Raw genomic sequence first — 25798 nt, 5'->3', positions numbered from 1 at the left:
ATTTTTAAGAAAGTATCTTACCGAAAAATACGAAAAAAAATCATTTAAAATGCTTTAAAAATATTTCCATGTGCATGAAATTGAAATGAATAGCCAAAATATCGTTGTCGTTGAACTGACTAATTTAATTAACGATATATTTAACAGTTATTCTGCGAACTCGAGTCGTATATGCATGAGCTGCCATATACAAGGAGAGTGAACTGTTTTATTATATACACAAACTTTGTCGCCCTTTCGGTGCATTTTGGTGTGCTATTATCAACTAAAGCTTGGATTTCTATTTCACTCAACTCCCCAAATCTTTCAGCCTTTTTGTTTACTTTCTCTAGTAGACAGATATATGAGCTAATATTAATATCTGTCTAGTAGCCAACCAATGAAATTCCAGCATACCTCATATCTGGCGCTTGTGTATATATATAATATAATAAATTCACATTGCCAGCGAATAATATTTGGCGAATGATTTTTTATTAGATTACTATCGTTTCTGGTAATCAAATATATTCTGAATTTCAGAATATATTTCTGAACAGTTCTGCAATTAAAGTATCAATGTATATATAACGGCACTGAAGTAAGTGTATAGTAGTGCCACTGATATCCATTCAAATATATAATTTGCAGCTTGCATATTTAGTGATGATATTTTGACGGTTTGGCGAGACAATGAGAGAAGTTCACTTTTATGACCAATCTTTTTTAACATTGTGTTACCGCTGTTGGTTTGCAATTATTAAGGCCCATTTAAATTAAGAGGTATGACTAATTCTAGGGAAATGGAATAGCTAGATGCAATGCTAAATTTGCGTGATGATTTAACCGGTATAGTACGTATAGCTGACCACAGCTCGCTCCTCAATTCATCATTGGATTTGGACTTTCCTTGTTTACCGATTTTTTGTAAACATATACATTTGTGCATGGATACTATATATAATATAAAGACAAAAAGCAGCACATTTTTGCGAGAATTGTTTTAATGGCAATAGCTTCTACGACGAAGCTGCATGGAAAAGCTTAAATAATTCTGCTGTTATACTTATGAGAATATTAGTCTTTGAAAGGGAATACAAGCTAGGTTAATTTAACTAAACTAAATTTTTGCTAAGGAATTGACAATAGTTTCTTTGTTCACCCAATGAGCTCTAGGTTTTTGTCCATAATAGCCTATTAATTATTTACTGCCCACGTGGACTACTCGCTTTGAACCTATGTATAAGAGCATTTCAGTCGCCTATATGTATAATTATAAGAGCATTTTTAGGTAAGTGTGAGCGTAAAGCCCTGTAGTTATGCTCGAGTGCTCTTAGTTTAAAAGTTTACAGCTGCAACCGTGCGTGCTTCTTTAAAAAAATTTCAAACTGCGACAATATAAAATAGCAGCTCTCTTTCTCTCTCCCTCTTCATGCACATCGCCGCGGTTGAAAGAGATAAAGACAATTGCTGAAGAAGATAAGAGATGTTTAAGGTATAGCTACCTGCTTTACGTGCATAACTGCTTATGGTCGAATAAGCCTTCGTAAAGCAAAGTATTTTTATATATGCGTCCAAAAAGTAGCTACATATGTTTAGTTTTTTCGGAGTCTCGTGTTTGTAAATTTCATCTATACTGAATAAAAAAATGAAATAAAATAGAAGCAAACGAAAATTTCGTTTAATTGAAAAGCTGTACTTAATTTTAATCAAGTAATTCTCTAGAGTTTTTAGGATTTTTACGATAGAACAAGGTTATAGATATTATGTCGATAAAACTAGAGTGGTTGAAAGTGCATGATGGAAAGTTGAAAGACAATAGATTTTACGAGGGCAAATAGATATGTATATCACTTCATTTTTTATACATCTTATGGACCCTTGCGTGTTTAATTTTTTTTGTACTTGTTCGTATTTCGAGTTAGCGCGGACTGAAATTTATGCTTATTAAATTTAGCATCATACATAGCGTTCTGCTAAACGCGACAATTGTGCATGCTGTAGCTAAAAGGCAGAAAACAAGGCCGTTTCTCAAGATATCAAAAGATTTTCCTTTATATTGAATAGGGAGTTTTTAAACTACTCAAAGCTAAAAAAAACATGTTTCAACAATTTTTATTTGGCATCACAATGGAGAATACGCTTTAGTATATAGCTACCACTGTTGCATGTGCCGGATGAATATATTTATTTTGCTTAAGTTTGAATATTAGAATTAACTTTTATGTTATGCATTTTTTAGCTCCGTGTAATTGTTGCCGCAATTGTATGCCTACAATTGCATGCGTTTACATATCCAAGAAAGCTCCATAAATCCTTTTGGAATTACAACAACGAGAATACTGTGATGTACAGGTATATTATAATGTATATTATTATGGCGTAGAAAAGCACAGTTGCAGCATATATTATTATTATACTAATAAATTCCGTCCATGCAGAGATCAGTAGTTACACACGGAAATTGTGACAGAACATATAGCGGAGTCCAAAGTCGTCCAAAGTAAGGTTCTTTCATGCACTTTCATGTGATTATATGTTTTTGAATAATAATTATGATATGAAGTTATTGACTCACTTAAACATAAATTATAATGTTGAATAAAAGCGAGTTTTGTCGTACAATTTTAATATTAATCGGCAAATATCAAACTATATTTTCATTTTTATGTTCGATTCTGCATGTATGTTTAGCTTTCTACATTTGAAATGATTGATGAAAAATTATAACGTTATAGTTAGTGAATGTTTGAATTGATTAAAATCCTAGTTAAGGAAATAAATATAAACTATGCGACTATACATGTTTCGTCTTTCGACCTCTTCATTTTGTGGTCATTTTGAAAAATTCCAGTTACCGTAAATGGGCTCGGTTTTTCAGCGAACCGTAATGCTGTTAATAATTAAGGAGTTTACGATTCACGACGCAGCCAGATCGCAAAACAAAGAAACTCCACAAGCGAGACAATAGGTATGCATAATTCGTGGTCCCACGACAGCGTTGTGATTCTTGACGACGCTTTCAAATGAGCCATTTTCACGGTCTCTCGATGACATGAAAGCTGCGACATTGTGATAGCTGTTTGATAGCTTATATGAAATTGCAATATCAGCTAGATTTCGGAGGTTATTAGTACGTTGTATGTTTATGTCAAAGTCCTGGTAGCATAATTAATTGCCCGTAGCTTATTTCTAGCGAAATAATTGACTATAGCGACGTCGAGCTAACCGCGTCGTAAATTGTAAACTCGTGGTTCTGATGCGATCGTTTGGATCGCTAAAAAACGGCAACTACCTTTAGGAACATAAGAACTATCCCTGTCCCATCCATTTCTAGCGCAACCCATCAACCGTAACGCAAACAAGGGGAAGGGTACATCCTACCTTTAAAGTGCCTATATTGGAATTTTACTTCGACCTTCCAATAGCGTAAAATATTTTGAGAAAAACTCGCCCAGTTGCTACAGCCATACACAACGCACCGTTCCCGCATTTTTTTCTTGAAAAGTGCAAACTATATCGCCAGTGAAACTCTTCATGTTTACATTTTAGAAGACGGCGTGTTTGCAAATCATTCCTGAGTCCCAGTCCCCCCAACCGACGTTTTTTCGAAACTATTTAATAATATCAAAAAAGGTTGTAGAACTTATAAACAAATTTTTCAAGCCCTATTCAAATCCGTAAAGATCCCACAAGTGATATAGGCACTTTAAAAGAACACTTTGTGAGGAATTCATCCACCTAATGGCAACCCGTGTATAGCATATCTTTACACAGGTTAAGGCTGAGAAGTATTTCTCTGCCTCTGTTGCCTGTAGACTCCATATCCCTGATATTTCCCACGTTGACCAACTGCCATGCATTTTTCGATATATATTGTTTCCCACTTGTTTCCGAATAATAATTATGACTACGGTGGAAACACAATGACATGCATCCAGCAACCCCTCGCCATTTCAAACGAAGCAGATTTTTTCCTGAGCTAGCCAGACATAATAGCTGATGCTTCACATTTTTCGGAAACAAACACAGTCGTAAAGATGAAATTAAATTACCGTTTACCTGCTGCATTACGTTGCATGAAATTATTGTCATATAGACTTCGTTTTTATACTTCACTATAGCTAAACCTTCAAAACAGCAAAAATAATTCAAATCTCCAAACCCTAAACGTCGAATGCTGTTTTTCGATTATTGAAATCATGCAGAGATTGCAGTCGATCTTCGCAAAACGACATACCAAGCTCAAAAAATGCATTCTTACCTATACCATTTCAAAGATTATAAAGTACGAGTTGTTCACCGCTTAACCTACCCAGTTCTGATCATATTTTAATCTTTCCGAGTGTTTATATCATTTAATTTATTTGATCCGCATTTCATATTGTGTTTACGAAACATTTTTTTAAAAAAGTAGTCTTCAAAAAATGATATTTAAGTTGCTGATGTTTTACATTGAAATACAAACATTTTGTCTGAGTCAATCAGCAAGTTGCTAATCACCAGACCTTGCTCGTCCAAATTTTGCGCGTGCGCAGAAGTGCTATGACCATTGAATGTCCACGGTCCATGACATAGAATTTGGACAACTTTGGATTCCGTTATGTTCTGTTACAATACCCGGGCGTAACTCCTAATCACCGGGCGGAATTTGTACCCTCACACGGCGCTCCGCGCTGGCTCGGGGATAATAAGCTGTTGACCCATTTAAACATTTAAAGTGTTTAATAAAGACTTGGGTCTCTCCAGCTCATGAAATTACATTGTTTAGTTTTCAATGGCGAAGGATTGTGCATGTATCACTATAGCTACTTGATGTGCACTCAAGAATAATCCCCTCATATGAAAACATGGCGATTTTGTCCGGCTATGCAAACACGAGATATAAGTATATAGGGGCGTATAATTATAAAGAAGTAGGGGCTTGTACGTATATAATTTATATATACTAACGTTAAGAATTCAAGCAATTTCTTTGGTCCAGAGCCATGATTTATAAGAGGACGGAAGCACGGAAAGATGGATGTCACAGAAAATTTTAGCGAATTTGATCAGTAATATCTTTTTTTATTTTATCAGCCAATCACATTTTAGCACGTGTCTTAAGCTAGCCACTAGCATTTCGACAATCATATAGATCATGTACGCGTGATATCTGCAAAATTTTTACTTTGACAATTTTCCAAGTTATAGGCAAACTATTTGTTTACTTTCGGTTTACTATACGTATAATAGATAAAATAGCTTAACTGAATTTAGTCTGATGATGTCGCTTGTAGTGGGCAGTGGCGTCAATCGAACGTTAACAGAATATGTGAATTTATATGGTATCCCTCCCTCAATTAACTTCGATGACGCCCACGGTAGTGACACAAAACGTTGCTCAATTTTAATATGCCTTTCCCGCGTATATACTGAACCTCCATTACTCAACGGTGAACAACTTTCATGCGTTTAAAATGGCAATGCTTCGGTGTAATAAATTCTCCTGTGGAATTGTTCATGGATTAACCGTTATCAACATTTTTGCAGAGTTGATGCACAACATAAGCGGATATATCTTCCAATCTGCAAGATAGACTGCAGTAGTCCTACAAACCTATTTCATAACTATTTGTCGGATATTAATGAAAATAGCATGGCTGGTCTTCAGAAGTCATTAAAGGTGAGATGTCGTAAAGACACTAAGAATAATATATGCATTCCAGAATTCAAAAACATTTGAGGCTGGTTTCTCTCCTTCCGTTGGTGGTGAACAATAATGATATAATGGCGATAGACGTGTAGAACGTAATTAAACACTCTTAGTAAATTTTAGATTATTAAACGTGTAATAGTTAGACAGGGCCGTAGCTAGAAGCTTAATTGGGGGGGGGGGTGAATATTCATATATTCGTCTTATGCCCGAATGATTTCTTTTGTATGCTATTGTTCCTATGGTATATAAACATGAATATATGAATATACACCCCCCCAATTAAGCGGTCTAGCTACGGCCCTGTAGTTAGACCTTTTCACGATCATAAAAGTTTGCAAAAAAATAGAATTACGATGACTTTTTTTATTTTGTACGTTTTAACACCCGTTTTATTAAGATAATAGAGATTATTTCATGGTTGACAAGTGTGTACGATATTTAGCCCTATATGCAATATATTGTGCTGAAATTCGTATGCTTTTTAAACTTTTGACTGAACTCCTACCTAATTCCTGGAAATAGACGCATATTGCTAAATTCCATTGTCACACGTTTTACAGTATTCATGGGATTCACATTCGGAAAAACTAAAAGCAGTGCTTCCACTTACTGTTAATCTGAATTTCCTTTTTCTCTCTTTTTCCTTCATATTCCTTCCAATTTCTTTGATATTTCCTTGTAATTTTCCTGCCAGTTTTATCCATAAATATCTGTATTTCTAGTATCTCCTTTTATGACTCGGGGGGAGAATACTAAATTGCGGCACACGTAAAACAAATAGGGTAACAGTTCCCCTCAAAACAGAAATTATACTGTAAATTGGGCGAAAGACAAGTTACAGCATAGTGCAGTAGTCAACTAAGGAGTGAAATATATGCAGAAATAAAGACAAACTAGTGAAATTACATCCTGACTATTTTAAAATTGACTTAAATGCAACCAGCTTGAATTTCCTTCAAATTTCCTTTCAAAAATGTTTCCTTGCATGTTTCCTGCCAAAGGCCAATATTTTCTTTTCCCAGGAAATTTCCTGACAAGTGGAAGCTCTGACTAAAAGGCTTTCTCTTTGAGAAAAGTTTGCCTTTCTTTAAAGCCCATCTTTTTAATTTAGTACATACCTCTCTGGAAGCCAATAGACCTTATGCATAATGACGTAACAAGACGTGACTCCTGCAGGGAATTCTGGTCTTAGTAGTCACGACGGGAAATTTTGAAGTTTGAATTTTTCGCCGTGCCACGGCTAGATACGTCATTATGCATAATGTCTATGTTGTGCATTTTTACTACTTTTGAGCATGTCAAACTCTGATGATAAGTATCATGTTAATAACTAAGTTGAGAGACTAAATATAAACGAGTTGATTAAACAATGAGTTTCAGTTTTTCACTCGTTTGTATTTCAGCTTAGTCTGTGCTGCATTTTATGCATAAAATTAAGCTATTAGCTATAACGCGTTTTCGACACGTTTGTTTTGGTTGGGAATAAAAACGTTTTCTAAAAAGTTCGAAAAGTTTCTTTTATATTTTAGGGAATTTTTTTCTTTCCTATTCAAACACGAGGTAGTTGCCGGATCTCTACAATAGTTTTAACTCCTTCAGAGTAAGCGTTTGTGCTGTGGATTCATCTTTTAGCATTGAAATAAGTTTTTCCATATTTCACTTTGTCACTTTCTTTCTACCCCGTATTTCCCCTCGATCCCCACGAGTTTTTCTGGTAAATTCTGTAAACACGTTTCTATAACCTTGCTTGTGGAATTTCCCAGTGCTCCCCTCATGTTTATGGTGATTGGGACCCCAGTTTTCTTGATGATTGATTGTTGCTCATGTTTCAGCTGTAAATGGCACCCTGTATGCCCCCCCCCCTAGAGTTTTCCTGGTAAATCCTGTATATTATGCTAGTCCACCCCACCATGTGGTCAATCAGATAATGATTTTAGAAGGTCAAGTCTTCAGCAGCCATTAATTTAAATGATGAAACCTAATTGTTCAAGGTGCATTATGCTGAACGGCTGAACATGAGCCATTTTTTTATGAACAAGAGCATGTACCATTGCTCCACAAAAATGAGTAGGTTACACGTAAAACCGCGAAACCATTTTGGCCAACTAACAGACTAAACAGAGATCTATAGCGAAGATCTGTTTAATTTGGCAGGGAAGTGTAAAGTTTAATATTCCATTATAGAATTACAACCTGTTCCGCCACTAGCTGTGGTCTTTTGATAACTTTCTGGCACCTTAGGAGATGCATCCAAATCTTGTATTACTTTGAGTTGTTTCCACTGTCTCAATTCACTGACGAGTCGCCTCATACTCTTAGCTCGGATACCTTTTTTCACAGCCTTGAATAATTGTCCATTTACATTGTAAAAGATGTGATAAATTTCGCCACGAAGTTAAAAATCTATAAAAGGATAATAAAAGAACAACACGGATCCATGTTTGATCATAGCTCTCGTGTTTCATAAATAATGGTCTATCCCCATTTGTTCTATTATGTCCTAGTTACTGGAAGTTACTTTTGCTATAAAGTGCTGCCCACGAGATATCTTACTGGGGGGGGTCTAAAATTTTCCAGAAGGTAATTATTGCATCAGAGCAATGAAAAGACATCCTTATCTTTGAAAAGGCATCCTTATATACACATAAAACGATATCATTAGTGAATATAATAATATATCAAACAACTCGGAAAAGCAATTGCAAAATACGAAATTTCGATCTGCAGCTACCACATTCTGTATCCTTATTGATTTTGTATTATTAATTAAAGAAATGCAATTATGTTTTCACACTTTTATATTATCTAATTAAAGCATGCGGTTTGGAACACTTATAGCTTGTTTGTAACTTTGTAATAAAAAGGTCTAATACACAACATAAATCATAACAAAAATTGATAACATAAATCATAAAATACATGGCAGCTTGTTTATTTTACCTTTCACTAGCTTTTCTAACCACATAGTCATCATCATTGGTAAATATTATATCCGCCTATTGACCAATAAACCATGACTGCCGATGCAATTATATGTCAAGAGGAAAATTCCTATTTATTATTGTATCTAATGTCAGGTGTTGCTACCTAAATATCATGTATCTAAAGTTTGACTCCCCCCCACAGACGAAAACAAGAACTCTACACCTACATGACTAACAATCAATTGCTCAGTTTTATCACCTAAGGCGGTCACCTTGTGTACCTTTATAGAGAGTCTGAGTAAAATGACTCTGAGGTATTTATGACACCCAGTCCGTTGTCATCACCGCGTACCGTAGAAAATGATTTCACATCGATATTGCAACTTTAGTGGGTCCGCAATTCAGTGTGAAACAGGCGATTGTATATGATTCCATTCCGTTGAAATCTCAACTCAGGAAGAGCGGAAATGTTCAATAAAAAAAAAAATGAAAAAAGCACTCCGCTATTTTTGTTAGTTCTCGGAAAAAAAGACAGGTACAGATGTCTCAATTTCGCGGTTTGGTACACGGGCAAATAATTTTTCTCTATCTGAGCTCAATCAATACACTCTTTCAATAATTGGTCCAAAAGTTGATCCAACGTTGATGAAGTCCATCACCAAAAATCGCGAAAGTAAAGGCTATGTTACACGGTGCAATTTTTCTTGCAACTTGCAATGCAATCTTACTTTTAAGAGATTTAATTTAGTACAGAGTATTCAAATGTTAGCGTACATGGAGCTAATAAACATTAAAGTTTCGCGGTTGCCTAATTTACATCTCTCATCTCTAGAATTGTTTCGCGGTTGCCTAATTTACATATCATCTCTAGAATTGCATTGCAAGTTGCAAAATTGACCGTGTAACATGGGCTTAAGGGGGCCACCAATAAAATGTTTTAAGAGCTACGCCATATTTAGATTGCCAGTGTAGATGAGACGTAGAGAGGAGTATCAGGTAGACCTAGAACTAAACGGTGTCAAAAAAGGGCAACAGAATCGTTCGTATGGCTGTAACAGTGTTTCAATAGCACTGCTAGTAATATCGTGGTTAATATTGAAGAAAGAAAGGGAAATTAATTTGATACAGTGTTCCCAACTTTTTGTGCCAAAAGTATATATTACGTTTTGTCAGACAAAGATTACATTTATGCCTGCCGAATCTTGGATTTATAGTCTAATACCTTTCGAAGTGAGTTTTCAAGTGCCTTTGATGGTTTATGTATTGATTATTGCAATCATTTGAATATACACAGGACGAAACTGGCAAAGTCCATGTGAAACTTCTCAAGTGTTAATTTGGGATAATATGAAATTACAGTTTTGTGTAAAATGAAAAATAAATTATAACAAAGAAATGATAAAACTGGCTAATGTCGAGAGGAATAAATGAAAAATATATTTCAATCAATGAAACATATATGATGATGACATTGTGTTGCATTAGGCTATCGATTGAGACAAAACTGTAGACGACTGATTAAATGAGTTCATGCGACAATGTCACCACAAAGAGCATGTTTTGCGAAATTATAATTTGGACCTAAATTTCACCACTAAAGCATGTTTCCTTATTCTTCCTTTGCCACCTGCTTTGCCCTTTTTATATACTCATCGGAAGGTTTGCCGTTGCTAAAAGGATAATTAGCTACTCAAATTCAAAAATATTAAATTTATTGATTTTACTGACCTAAGGCTGATTTACCTGCATGCATGTGGATGATGGTATGAAAAGGTTAACCTTTCAGCCGAAATCGGGGGCATCAGTGTTGTGTGCAAACAAAAGTTGCATGCGTTTTACCCAGAGAGTACTCAGATTGTTTTGAGCAGAACCGAATGCGCAGAGCGAGCCTATATAGCTTCCACTTGAAAAATTGTAAATATACATATCTGTACACGTAAGACGAACAGTTCCGCAGGAAACAAACTGTTACGTTCGCCAGTGAGAACGAACCAAAAAATTAATGTGAACAGTGTTGAGCAATTTCAAACTTTTAATGAACTATAGTAATTAATTTAAACTTAACGAAGTATATTGACATTATCCACTATAATAACTTATCTCGTCTGAGTAACATAGTTGGATAGGTTGACTGGTAACTTGGACAGCGAATAGCTCTGTAGTTGGAACACCATGTTGATGTGTGCTGTCAGCTTAAATTAGCATCGATCGTCAGGTGTATGGCTCTATATATAGATTTAGCCTTCTTATCTTTCTTCAGTATTTGTGTGCTACCATTGTCTAGCTGTGCTCAGGCTTTATACTTTTGGCTAGGGGAAGAACTAAAACTATAAGTCATTTCCCCTACGCAATACATGCAGTGCGTTGCAGCACACGCTATATCGTGGTTTGTGGTCGAGACCTTGTAAGGTGTGGATAGCTATTTGCTTATTCATGCATATATATATACACCCATTTGCAAAAACGTTGGCCGCAGATAGATAGATAGATAAGTACTCGAAGTCTAAGTAGAATTGCATATGAATACATTTGCATGGGATCTCAATCAAATTACACAACATATGCAATTCTAATTAGATTTCGGGTATCTATCTATATATCTATCTGCGGCCAACGTTTTTGCAAACGGGTGTATATATATATATATATATATATATATATATATATATATATATATATATATATATATATATATATATATATACCGTGTTTAAATAAAGTCGATCATTATCATGCATTATCAGTCTCTGTTTAAATAGTTTTTTTGTCGCAAAGTTGTATACTGTCAACGTTACGCATTAAATATACCTTCAACGGAAGGCATATACATGCACTTTTAATATCTTCACTCCTTCTCGACGAAGAATTGCATTTTTCCAAAAAAATATCAGACAGTTAAATGTAGAATTTGTGGACATCAAGGTGACTGTCCAATGACTGATTGGCAGTATTTCTTCGTCGTAAAGACTCTTCTTCCAATAGACGCATAAAATACCCAACAGAATGTTTGGAGAAGTGCATATAAATAAACACAGAACTGTTAAAGAACATGTTGAAGCCTTTTTAAGCAGACACAGTAGTTTTTCGCTAGTATCTGAACTGCTGCTCCGTAGTGAGTGCACAATTGCTAGCATCTTACAGTTCAAACAAGCAAACGCAAGGAAGAAGAGCGATAGGGCAATAGTCGGCAAATATTGATAGCTTATCACCAATTCGTGCGAAGCTAATATGGAATAAGTAGCCCCTATAATAATCTGACATGTTAAAACGTATAGGAGCCGTCTCTTTGTGATGGATGTTCGATGAAAGATCGGGTAAACTATACCAAAAAACCGTTCAATGTTCATCGTTAACAGTGCAAACAGTGAAAAACTATACAAAAGCATGCATAGAAACCCAACTGTTAACGTGAACTCCTTATTGTAGTTTGCCAACGATAAAACTATGACAGATGTTATCAAGCACGGATGAGTAATGACGATGACTGCCAGATCGAAGCACGATAACACAAAGATCATATAGTAGCATAATTTCTTTCGAAGTTGTGATGTCTTCCATAGAGATATTATAACCATACAATTTAAAAGCGTTCCAAAAATCATGAAGAAAATGTTCACAATACACAGCAACACCGCACTAGTCAGTGAGCCAAGCTGCATATCGAAGAACTGGGCCTCAATAAAGCTTTTCCACAAAACTTTTTGGAGATTGTTTTTAAAATGCCTTTCGCTTTATATCCTTTTCTAACATTTCAGTCAAACAAAAACCTGAAGAGAAGAGTTAAAAACTTTTCATATAATCGACCACAATATCAAATATCCCAACTGATTATATTCTAATACCCTATAAATTCTTATTAGGGGCTGTTTACATAAGCCCGGTTACCCGCGAGATTCGACGAAGCATGAGCTAGAGGACTTTGAGGTGTTGAAATAAGTCTTTATGACACCAAACAAGCACATGCTATTGTTGTGGTGATTATATGACTGCCAGGATCATGTTATCTGTTATTTCAATACCTCAAAATCATCTCACGGTTCGTTGAATCTCGGGTAACCGGGCTCATGTAAACAGCCCCTTAGCCTGAAACACGTTTTCAATTCAACTTTGCGTTGACATTAACAAATTGCTTGAACAAACACATTACGAATTTAAACACAATATGCCATATCGCTGTTCAGAGCAATTAACTCCATCGAGACGCCATCAACATAATGTTGGCGAAATGAATACCATGGTTGCGGATTTTTAATATATCCATTAAGTTTAAGGTATTTTAAAAAACTATTTAGTGCATAATATAAAAATTGTCTCATCCAAGAGAGATGTAAGAGGGTTAGTTAAGGCAATCTGCTTAAACTGTGTCCGCGATCGATTCGCCACGACCTCCGTTCAACGACGTTTTATCCAGATATTTCGACTAGATTTCAATCCTACTTTAAAAAAAAGTTATATTCGTGAATACATAAGTTGGGTATCTTGACTTTTTATTCAAACTCTCACTCATATAGTCTACTAAATTTTACGTCATAATGGCCTTCAACAATGTCGACTATAAATCTCCATTGTCCTGCACATTGGCCACAGTTTGAAGCGCCGACCTCTGGATCAATGAAACAGCCTTTTCGCAACGTTTTGATGATCGAAATTACTTCCCTTGGGTATTTCTTTTTTGTTCAAATATATACAGGGTGTCTAAAAAAAACACGCAACCACTTAAATATGCAAGAATATTAATATTGTTCGGGTTTGCACCACATTTCAGTTAAAATGACTTTTAGCATTTTAAATGAAGGATTAAGAGCCATTTTCAATTCCCAGAGGTGCACTTTAGAGCTGTATTAATGTTCTTGCATATTTAAGTGTTGCGTTTTTTTTGAGACACCCTGTATACAGCGCACGTAAATGATCGAATAAACGTTAACAGTTACATTAAAACTATTGAGAATTTCATCACAGCCAGTATATAACATTAAAGTTTTATTGTCGCATATCATATTACAGTTCTAATAGTTTAAATTTCTTTCTCTAAAACCCGCCGCACATGCACGTGAGTATTATTAACTCAGTAGAAGACCACACGCGGGCCGGCGTTGCTGTTAGCTCAGCATGTTACTCTCGAGTGCGGATAGTTTTCCGCAAGAAATTCGCCTCGAGAGGTAAGTTTCTCACGTGTGCGGATGTTTTTCGGGCTGAGCCAACTGCCTTGCGAGGTCGTTAGCTCAGCTGAGATTAAGGGTTTGTTCAAGATCTTGTCTTTTTGACTCCACATATAAATTTTCCTGAACGCTCCTAATTTTTTCAGCAGTCACTTTAAATAATATTATCAGTCTCACGAGGCAGTTCTATCATACGAACTTGGACACAATCAGAAATTGAATTACCGTAAATGATCGATTAAGCGCCGCTGCGCTTATTACAAATTCCGAGCTGAAGACTGAAAAATGTAATCAAATTCACCGATTCGATAAAAACAACAAGCCTTCTTGTTTACATGTATTCACTTCTATTATATAAACTCGTGCATTCTATTTAATCATTTTCTTTTTTTGTAAGCTTCTCAGTATCTACACTGTCGCGTTTTTCATACATATACACGTACGTACCGGCACGCACGAACGCAAAGGCCTAAATATCTAATAATTTGTTTATCATTGCATGCTTTGAATAAGTGAAGGCAGAAGGTCACATGATTTCAAGTACAGCATGAATTGCATGTCACTAAACTTGGGTATTTTCAATTATATATGTTAGCTCAGCTGATAGCTCTCGTGTGCGGCGGTTTTTATTCGACAGCTTATATCAAAGCTAGTGAAAAGACCAGTACGTATTTGAAAGGAAACGCAAAGTTGAGCTGTTGGCCGCTCAGTTTTTACAGTGGTATACACGGTGAATCAACGACATGCACAGATGTTAAGCCGCCGGTTTTCCACTAGCAATATTTTTCGCGCAAAGCGACGTTATTCCTTTGTATTTGAGCAATTTGTTCCAGATGGTCGCAGTTGAGAGCTCTGGAACAAAAGTAAAATGTCGATTCGCGCGAAAAATATGGCTAGTGGAAAACCGGCTTTAGACGCGAAATTACTTATTTTTGTTTCGTATAATTATTATACACGTCAATTCATCAACTACCGAAATGTTCGCATGCATGAATGTGCGCGACTTTATAAGTTCGTCGAGAAAACGCGGCTAAAACGTTGAGCAATACAATAGCTGTTTAACGTTTTATATTTTCACTCTATATGTATTGTAAAAACTAAAAGGCCGCTATATAATTATGTGGGTGGGCGTGGAATTGAAATTAGTGCGCAAGCGACACCCATTTAATTAAATTGTCGCTAATTTACGATAATCGGTTCGCAAAGTTAATAAAGAGTCTCCTTGATGATGACTATATTTTCATTCGAAATGTATTAATACATTTTTTTCCGTTTTGAAAGTTTACAAGATCAAAGTGCAAAGCACATTAACAACGCGCTTTCAGTTATGGATCTCGAAATAATATTTTCGAATACAAACCTATACCAATGCAACAATGCGATGGGACTGATTGAAGTTGTAATAATTTATTCAACCCTTCCACCGATATGCCACGGAATGGAAATGAAGTATTATTGTTATAAGAAATTATTTCTAAAATGTAGAAAAGGTGGAAAATATACTCAGCGACAACAAACAATATTCGCCTTATGAATTCCAAAGGTCTGTTCACACCATCGAATTTTGTTGGATCCAATTCACTTCTGATGGATGTTTTATAGTCTGTTGTCTTGAAATGTATATGAGCAGCAAATCCACCGAAGCCAAAGCACTACTGCTTCATCGATAACCGACTATATTCCATACGTCAGAAGTGAATTGGATCCAACAAAATTGGATCGCGTGAACAGACCTTAAGAGTTTCCCGGCAGAAGGATGCAGCCAAGCCCCCACTATAGCGTGCATGGGCATGAACAAAAAACCCTTTCTGTTGAATATTTTGTTAAACAAAGTGCCGTATTGCATAATAAACCACTTTCTCTCAAGTTTCTCAACCTTGCAAAGGAATATCACCGATCGGCCTATTGTAAAGATCTATAACCGATATTTCATTGAACAAACCTTGTGTTAGTTACTAACTAAATAAGAAGTTATTTTTTAGTGTGTGTGCGCGAGTTTCGCACTGCATGCTTCATGCTTGCATCGGGTCTTAGACTCAGAGAAGATTAATGTCAGGAGCCGTTTGTATCAAGCATAAAATAACACTTTTACGTCTCTCTTGAATGAGTCAACTTGAATATTAGTCCCTGATTATAGTAGTTGTAAACATGCCGTATCGATAAAGACAATTTCCCGACATATCAGTATTTCTTATCGGTCAAAATGACTTATTGATACCCGGCGACACTCGCTTTGATAACACTCGCTTTCTTCAGTTCTCGTGTTTAAATGCATGCATGCATGTGTAATGAATATACTTGGAGAGACGTAGGACGCCTTGCTATAGGACTAGGCGCTTTCACATAATTATATCTTAACATTGCGCGAATGGAGTGCACACGCGTCAGTCTGTTAATTACCAGACTGATTTAAGTTACTTTACAAAGCTTAAAACACTAGCCATGCATATATCTATATTTTAGTTTATTAATTTATGCTTGTCGGCAATTTAATAAAGCGTCTTCAACTATAAATATTGTTTCAATACAATAAAACAGACTTTCCTTTGTCAGCAGGTGCTCGCTGACGTTGCATGAAGTTTCTGATCTCACGAGGAGGCGATCAGCGTTCTTTAACGAGGCGATGAGCGTTCATGCAAGAATATCGATTCATGCAGTGCTTCAGATGCGTTATTTAATAAAAAATTCCTCAATTTAATTTTACTAAAAATCATTAGAAGAATTTTGTATAATACGACTCGTTGTTTTACCGGCGTTGGATATTTGACATCTGCATAATTATTTAATGAGAAGTCAGTATGTCTAAGAATATTTCAGTGGCCATATTATTGCTTTGAAAATTGCCTTGAAATTGAGTTGAAAAATGCCCCATGGCGTGACAATCATGATCAAATTATAATCCAATGTTAATTGCTCTATCTTTTTGCGTCGGGTTTGTCTTGCCAACACTAGCAAATGCTTTTTTAGTATATATAAATGTGATATTACTGAACATATTTTAGGCGGTTGTTATATAGAGCATTAAATGACACAGGTTATTTTTTGGCAAGATATCGAACTTCAAATGTACGATTCATATCGTCCATTCTTTTCCATTCCCATATAACGTCGTTTTAAAAACATGCCTTCATGAATTTTACAAATAAACGAATTTTCATTTTAAACTTCAAATGCTAAGTGTAAAATGTTAAACGGCCACTCATTTTTAAGAAAATATCTTACCGAAAACTACGAAAAAAATAATTTAAAATGCTTTAAAAATATTTCCATGTGTATAAAATTGAAATGAATAGCCGAAATATCATTGTCGTTGAACTGACTAATTTAATTAACGATATATTTAACAGTTATTCTGCGAACTCGAGTCGTATATGAGCTGCCATATACGACGAGAGTGAACTGTTTTATGATATATACACAAACTTTGTCGCCCTTTCGGTGCATTTTGGTGCGCTATTATCAACTAAAGCTTGGATTTCTATTTTACTCAACTCCCCAAATCTTTCAGCCATTTTGTTTACTTTCTCTACTCAGGGCCGTCCTCAGGATATTTTACAGGGAAGGGTGTAAGGTAATCTAAACCGACTGATCGACGGACTTGTACCGATTACACTCTAGATGAAACTTTGTCAAGTTTATATTGGATCGGTCTATAGTGTCAACAGTATGTTTGTCTGCCGACTAAAATAGCAATTTTACCGACTAAACCTAAGAATAAACTTTCTGGGGGGGTGTGACACCCCCCTAAACCCCCTCCCCCGTAGCTCCGGGCCTGTCTCTACTAGACAGATATATGAGCTAATATCTGTCTAGTAGCCAACCAATGAAATTGCAGCATACCTCATATCTGGCGCTTGTGCATGTATATAATAAATTCACATTGCCAGCGAATAATATTTGGCGAATAATTTTTTATTAGATTACTATAGTTTCTGGTAATCAAATATATTCTGAATTTCAGAATATATTTCTGAACAGTTCTGCAATTAAAGTATTAATGTATATATAACGGCACTGAAGTAAGTGTATAGTAGTGCCACTATATCCATTCAAATACATAATTTGCAGCTTGCATGTTTAGTGATGATATTTTAAGGCTTTGGCGAGACAATGAGAGAAGTTCACTTTTATGACCAATCTTTTTTAAACATTGTGTTACCGTTGTCGGTTTGCAATTATTAAGGCCCATTTAAATTAAGAGGTATGACTAATTCTAGGGAAATGGAATAGCTGGATGCAATGCTAAATTTGCGTGATGATTTAACCGGTAAAGTACGTATAGCTGACCACAGCTCGCTCCTCACTTCATCATTGGATTTGAAAACACATTGATAGTGTTTTGCGAGTTTTTCTCGTGAGTGAAGTTCACTCGATTTGGACTTTTCTTGTTTACCGATTTTCTGTAAACATACATTTGTGCATGGATACTATATATAATATAAAGACAAAAAGCGGCACATTCTACGAGAATTGTGTTAATGGCAATAGCTTCTACGACGAAACTGCATGGAAAAACTTCAATAATTCTGCTGTTATACTTATGAGAATATTAGTCTTTGAAAGGGAATACAAGGTTAATTTAACTAAACTAAATTTTTGCTAAGGAATTGACAATAGTTTCTTTGTTCACCCAATGAGCTCTAGGTTTTTGTCCATAATAGCCTATTAATTATTTACTGCCCACGTGGACTACTCGCTTTAAACCTATGTATAAGAGCATTTCAGTCGCCTATGTATAATTATAAGAGCATTTTTAGGTAAGTGTGAGCGTAAAGCCCTGTAGTTATGCTCGAGTGCTCTTAGTTTAAAAGTTTACAGCTGCAACCGTGCGTGCTTCTTTAAAAAAATTTCAAACTGCGACAATATAAAATAGCAGCTCACTTTCTCTTTCCCTCTTCATGCACATCGCCGCGGTTGAAAGAGATAAAGACAATTGCTGAAGAAGATAAGAGATGTTTAAGGTATAGCTACCTGCTTTACGTGCTTAACTGCTTATGGTCGAATGAGCCTTCGTAAAGCAAAGTATTTTTATATATGCGTCCAAAAAGTAGCTACATATGTTTAGTTTTTCCGGAGTCTCGTGTTTGTAAATTTCATCTATACTGAGTAAAAAAATGAAATAAAATAGAATCAAACGAAAATTTCGTCTAATTGAAAAGCTGTGCTTAATTTTAATCAAGTAATTCTCTAGAGTTTTTAGGATTTTTACGATAGAACAAGGTTATAGATATTATGTCGATAAAACTAGAGTGGTTGAAAGTGCATGATGGAAAGTTGAAAGACAATAGATTTTACGAGGGCAAATAGATATGTATATCACTTCATTTTTTATACATCTTATGGACCCTTGCGTGTTTAATTTTTTTTCAACTTGTTCGTATTTCGAGTTAGGACGGACTGAAATTTATGCTTATTAAATTTAGCATCATATAGCGTTCTGCTAAACGCGACAATTGCATGTGCATGCTGTAGTTAAAAGGCAGAAAACAAGGCCGTTTCTCAAGATGTCAAAAGATTTTCCTTTATATTGAATAGGGAGGTTTTAAACTACTCAAAGCTAAGAGAAACATGTTTCAACAATTTGTATTTGGCATCACAATGGAGAATACGCTTTAGTATATAGCTACCACTGTTGCATGTGCCGGATGAATATATTTATTTTGCTTAAGTTTGAATATTAGAATTAACTTTTATGTTATGCATTTTTTAGCTCTGTGTAATTGTTGCCGCAATTGTATGCCTACAATTGCATGCGTTTACGTATCCAAGAAAGTTCCATAAATCCTTTTGGAATTACAACAACGAGAATACTATGATGTACAGGTATATTATAATTTATATTATTATGGCGCAGAAAAGCAGAGTTGCAGCATATATTATTATACTAATATATTCCGTCCATGCTGAGATCAGCAGTTACACACGAAAATTGTGACAGAACATATAGCGGAGTCCAAAGTCATCGAAAGCAAGGTTCTTTCATGCACTTTCATGTGATTATTTGTTTTTGAATAATAATTATGATATAAAGCTATCGACTCACTTAAACATATAATGTTGAATAAAAGCGAGTTTTGTCGTACAATTTTAATATTAATCGGCAAATATCAAACCATATTTTCATTTTCATGTTCGATTCTGTATGTTTAGCTTTCTACATTTGAAATGATTGATGAAAAATTATAATGTTAGTTAGTGAATGTTTGAATTAATTAAAATCTTAGTTAAAGAAATAAAATATAAACTATGCGACTATACATGTTTCGTCTTTCGACCTCTTCATTTTGTGGTCATTTTGAAAAATTCTAATTACTCGAGCTACCGTAGGTAGCTAAATGGGCTCGGTTTTTCAGCGAACCGTAATGCTGTTAATAATTAAGGAGTTTACGATTCACGACGCAGCCAGATCGCAAAACAGAGAAACTCCACAAGCGAGACAATAGGTATGCATAATTCGTGGTCCCACGACGCTTTCAAATGAGCCATTTTCACGGCCTCTCCAGATGACATGAAAGGTGCGACATTGTGATAGCTGTTTGATAGCTTATATGAAATTGCAATATCAGCTAGATATCGGAGGTTATTAGTACGTTGTATGTTTATGTCATAGTCCTGGTAGCATAATTAATTGCCCGTAGCTTATTTCTAGCGAAATAATTGACTATAGCGACGTCGAGCTAACGCGTCGTAGCTTGTAAACTCGTGGTTCTGATGAGATCGTTTGGATCGCTAAAAAACGGCAATTACTTTTAGGAATATTAGAACTATCCCTGGCCCATACATTTCTAGCGCAACCCATCAACCGTAACGCAAACAAGGGGAAGGGTAACACATCCTACCTTTAAAAGAACATCTGTGAGGAATTCATCCACCTAATGGCAACCCGTGTATAGCATATCTTTACAGAGGTTAAGGCTGAGAAGTATTTCTCTGCCTCTGTTGCCTGTAGACTCTATATCCCTGATATTTCCCACGTTGACCAACTGCCATGCATTTTTCGATATATATGTTTTGCCCTCTGGTCTTGTCGAACGATTTTTAACCCTCCTTGACATACGAGGACACGGCGCAAAAGCACTAGTCTAGCTGAAACCTTACTCGAGTAGTTCAAAAACAATGACATCGATATTGCTGATTGCCGCGGCCAGTCATAATAATAGGGAGGTTAAGATCTACTTCCACTACCAGTACCGATACGAAAATACATGACGTATTACAGTTTGGCAGGGTGGAAATTTTAAAGCGTTAAGATTGTGACTTTCGTAAGAAGTAAATAAACATGGCGGAGTATAGCGGCTATATTCACATCAAAAACTCTAATCACAATCCTTAACTCTCACCAAACAAAGCAGAAACATTATACAACTAAAAACTAAATAATATTATTAGAAAACTACTGCAGAAAATGATAATAACACAGTAAATATAATTCGGTACTTCGCCTACCTATCCACTTCCAATTTCAACTCCAAAACGGTACTCGCTACTTCCAATGTTGTCACATTTTGGACGATTGTTACGTTTGCGCATGCGCGTGACTGAATTATGCAAAAAACGCCGTGTCAAATATTAATCAAACTTTTCTCAACTGAAGCATGCACTATTAGCAGTAAATAAACACACCCGTACTCTTTGATCTTTACTTAATCTTCGCATATTCAGGATAAACTCAAATAAAACACATTCAAACCATAATTCCATAAGGCACAACATGCAACTCCCCAGGGACATGCATCCAACATTTTTTGAACAAAACGTAACGAAAACAATAGCGCTGATACTGTTATAAATTATGTGTAATTACAAAAAGGCTGTAATCTTTTCTTCATTAAATAATAATACTTCGTTTCATATAATAAACAATTTGTCAAGTGTCATTTATTTACTGCTAATAGTGCACGTTTCAGTTGAGAAAAGCTTGATTAATATTTGATACGGCGTTTTTTGCATAATTTAGACACATCCAGAAAATTAATATGCTACCATTGAACATTGATATCTCCGTAAATTTTTAAGTAAAACACAACTGTAATAAATCAAAATCTAAGTTAGTCTTCCCTCTATCTAGTGAAAGTTATTTCAGTTTAATAGCTTAGCTAGTTTAGCTAGAAGCTGTTATGAATCAAACCGGAGTACTTTTTTCTGGGACACCTGATAGAAATACATGCATGCAGCAGCCCCTCAAATCCCCCCAAAATGCAGCAGCCCCCCAAAATCTGCTTCAAACGAAGCAGATTTTTTCCTGAGCAGGCCAAACCTCAATATAATAGCTGATGCTTCACATTTTTCGGAAACAAACACAGTCGTGAAGGTGAAATAAAATCACCGTTTACCTACTGCATTACGTTGCATGAAATTATTGTCATATAGACTTCGTTTTTATACTTCACTATAGCTAAACCTTCAAAACAGCAAAAATAATTCAAATCTCCAAACCCTAAACGTCGAATGCTGTTTTTCGATTATTGAAATCATGCAGAGATTGCAGTCGATCTTTGCAAAACGACATACCAAGCTCATAAAATGCATTCTTACCTGACCATTAGTACGAGTTGTCCACGGCTTAACCTCCCCCAGTTCTGATCATATTTTAATCTTTTTCCAGTTTTTATATTATTTTATTTGATCTGCATTTCATATTGTGTTTACGAAACATTTTTTTAAAAAAAGTAGTCTGCAAAAAATGACATTTAAGTTGCTGATGTTTTACGGTCCATGACATAGAATTTGGACAACTTTGGATTTCGCTATGTTCTGTCACAATACCCGGGTGTAACCCCTAATCTCCGGGCGGGATTTGTACCCTCGCACGGCGCTCCGCGCCGGCTTGGGGATAATAAGGTGTTGACCCATTTAAACATTTAAAGTATTGAATAAAGACTTAGGTCTCTCCAGCTCATGAGATTACTTTGTTTAGTTTGCCATGGCGAAGAATTGTACATGTATCACTATAGTATAGCTACTTGATGTGCACTCAAGAATAATATGATGTGCCTGTCAAGAATAATCCCCATATGAAAACCTTGCGATTTTGTCCGGCTATGCAAACACGAGATATAAGTATATAGGGGCGTATATAAAGAAGTAGGGACTTGTATATAATTATTTGTATAATAACGTTAAGAATTCAAGCAATTTCTTTGGTCGAGAGCCATGATCTATAAGAGGACAGACGCACGGAATGACGTCACAGAAAATTTTAGCGAATTTGATCAGTAATATCTTGTTTTATTTTATCAGCCAATCACATTAAGCTAGCCAATAGCATTTCGTCAATCCTACAGATCATGTGCGCGTGATATTTGCGAAATTTCTACTTTGACCATTTTCCAAGTATTGGGGAAACTATTGGCCTTTTTAATTTCGGAATTTTTCTAATTTTTTTACTCGCCCAGGTGGCTCGTGGCCACTGAGTTTTCTTCTTATCACAAATGACGCCATCCGTGTATCTATAATTGAACATGCAGACAACGCTTCAATGTTATCATGGATAGTTATTATCCATGATGTTATCTACTTGTTAAATAGACGTTTAGTGTACCATGAAATTTATATATAGCTAATTTTAACTCTTAACTCTTAACTGTTTGTAATTGTATAGTTTATTGTTTATGCTTAAATTTAAATGTACTAATAGATAGAATAATAGATAAAATAGCTAAACTGAATTTAGTCTGATGATGTCGCTTGTAGTTGGCAGTGGCGTCAATCGAACGTTAATTGAGGGGGACCATATTCCTATATTCTTCTATGCCTATATATATAGTTAATTTCTCTTAATATGCTTTTCCCGCGTATATACTGAACCTCCATTACGCAACAGTGAACAACTTTGGTGTCTAATCACTCTCATGCGTTTGCAATGACAATGCTTTGATGTGATAAATCTTTCTGTGGAATTGTTTATGGATTAACCTTTATCAACATTTTTGCAGAGTTGATGCACTACATAAGCGGGGATATCTTCCAATCTGCAAGCCAGACTGCAGTAACCTTACAAACCTATTTCAAAGCTATTTGGTGGGTATTAATAAATACAATAATGACAATGGTCTTGGGAAGACATTAAAGTTGAGATGTATAAAAAATACTAAAAATAAAAGATGCATTCCAGAATTCCACAATTCTTGAGGCTGGTTTCTCTCCTTCCGTTATTGATGATGAAAAATGATGATATAATCGCGAATGAAGTGTAGAATGTAATTAAACACTCTTAGTAAATTTTAGATTATCGTGTAATAGTTATTAGACCTTTTCACAATCATAAAAAATTGCAAAAAATAGAATTATGATGACTATTTTTATTTTGTACGTTTTAACGCCCGTTTTATTACACTGGCCGATAGGGCCAGTGTCTTAAATTGCTAATATTTTTTTTCGTCGACACAAAACACAGTTTTCGCCATGGGATCTCAGGGTACGAGACATGTCCATCTATGGATAAGATATAGATAACTACAGGACAACTTATGGATATTTTTCTGGCTACTTGTGTTTTTTTAGGGATAGGTATCCCAAAATGCTCATTGCTACCACGGCAGTCCCCTGCTAATTGAATGTTGACTTTGTATTTCCGAAACGCCAAATTTGGCCATTTTTCATTGTCTTTTTAATACACTGAATTTTCTCTCTGGAAAATATGAATCTACACGTTACTGTATTGTACTTCGAACAGGTTGTACTACCAAACTCAACTTACTGTTAAGTCGATTTATGTTTTGAAAAATCAAAGCGCAGATTGTATGTCTATACACGAGGAAACTTCTGGGGTATTAAACATATACATAACATACATTGGCGACGCCAACCCTAAATGTACATATCAAATCAGTTTACGGTATTTAAAGAATTGATGCACAACGAATTCAAAAATCAATCTAATGTTGGTTACTGTACACACAGGACTATATTTCCGCCACATCTCAGGCCTCGTTTTCACTGTACCGTTTTCATATTGTTCAGTAGGATTAGTCTTGTTTTCCTTTCTTCAGAGAATTGAAAACAACGTGAGGACTCTATGAAAACGGTACAGTGTAAACGTGGCCTCAATGTTGAGTGCAGACCTGATTTTTTGAGGGCTAACAGGTAGCAGGGAACTTCCTGATTTTATTTGAGGGGGGGTTAGCAGTACTCTGAAGAAGATCATCCAGCAATGTTCACAGAAGTGACAAAACTACATATTAAAATAAACCATTGAACACTACAGTTCATAAACACTACAGTTCAAACTCATTTAGAAGCCTTGGGAACCTAAATGTTGTTCGGTATTCAGACAGCACTGCCACTGAGCACGCTGTGCTTTATAAGTACAGACTGAGCGTTGTGAACCTAAATGTTGTCCGACATTCAGAAGCACATCGCAGTTTGGAATTCTTGCATTTTGGAATTCGCGCTTATACTAAAAGCTTTTGTTCATATAAATTATGATAACCTTATAAAGCTCATATCAGCGTGTAATATGTGTAATGTGCTCACGAATTAATGTAAATGATTCGCGCTGTGTTTGGTCGTATTCTTCAATCGTGTGCGACGTGTCAACGCACCATACACGACCACTGACATCTTTAAACGGCGAAATAGCAGCGATGCTGTTATAAAAATAGAATCAGAATCTACATGTATTAAATGTATTCTTACCCCCAATTAATACCCTATCAAAAAACTCAATTTAATACTCGAAATGGAGCCTGAAACGGAGCCATTGTGCTCGCACAGTCGCACTGGTTATTGATTAAGGCTATTAGCCGTTAAAGACCACGTATTTAAATTAAACCTCGCCATTGTGCCAGGAACGGCGGAGCCGGGGGGGGAGGCATTCCCTTTGTGCCGGATATAATTATGACATAATATATTCTCTGGAAGAGGTAGGATCCCACATATAATTTTGTTCTTTTCAGCTTCATAATGTATTAATTATTTACATGCGCACGTGCACCCTGTTTTCCTCAAAGTGCATTTTTGACGTTTTCTGGTGCACATTGACAGAACACTTCATAAAATAGTGATGGCACACAAGGATCTCTTGCTTTATTTGCGCA

At 35.7% G+C, this 25798-nt stretch overlaps 1 protein-coding gene across 2 annotated transcripts; it reads left to right on the top strand.

Annotated features, from left to right (window-relative positions):
• Positions 1 to 1401: 1401 nt before the first annotated feature.
• LOC114534009 lies at positions 1402 to 23965 on the top strand. Of its 2 annotated transcripts, none has more exons than XR_003688108.1 (3): positions 1402 to 1474; positions 2222 to 2334; positions 5512 to 5565. XR_003688108.1 is itself a non-coding variant. In XM_028555649.1 (3 exons), the coding sequence occupies exons 1-3, from the start codon at positions 1466 to 1468 to the stop codon at positions 23889 to 23891; spliced, it is 318 nt and encodes a 105-aa protein (XP_028411450.1). In that variant the 5' UTR covers positions 1402 to 1465; the 3' UTR covers positions 23892 to 23965. The 2 variants fall into 2 exon arrangements, 1 of the variants encoding a protein (XP_028411450.1); XM_028555649.1 differs by lacking the exon at positions 5512 to 5565 and adding an exon at positions 23696 to 23965.
• Positions 23966 to 25798: the final 1833 nt, after the last annotated feature.

This window comes from Dendronephthya gigantea, unplaced genomic scaffold (genome assembly GCF_004324835.1).
Source record: "Dendronephthya gigantea isolate DGI-Jeju-01 unplaced genomic scaffold, DenGig_1.0 000096F, whole genome shotgun sequence".
Lineage (NCBI taxonomy): Eukaryota > Metazoa > Cnidaria > Anthozoa > Malacalcyonacea > Nephtheidae > Dendronephthya > Dendronephthya gigantea.
Note: the sequence above shows the minus strand (reverse complement) of the source record. Positions and strands in the feature narration are given on the sequence as shown.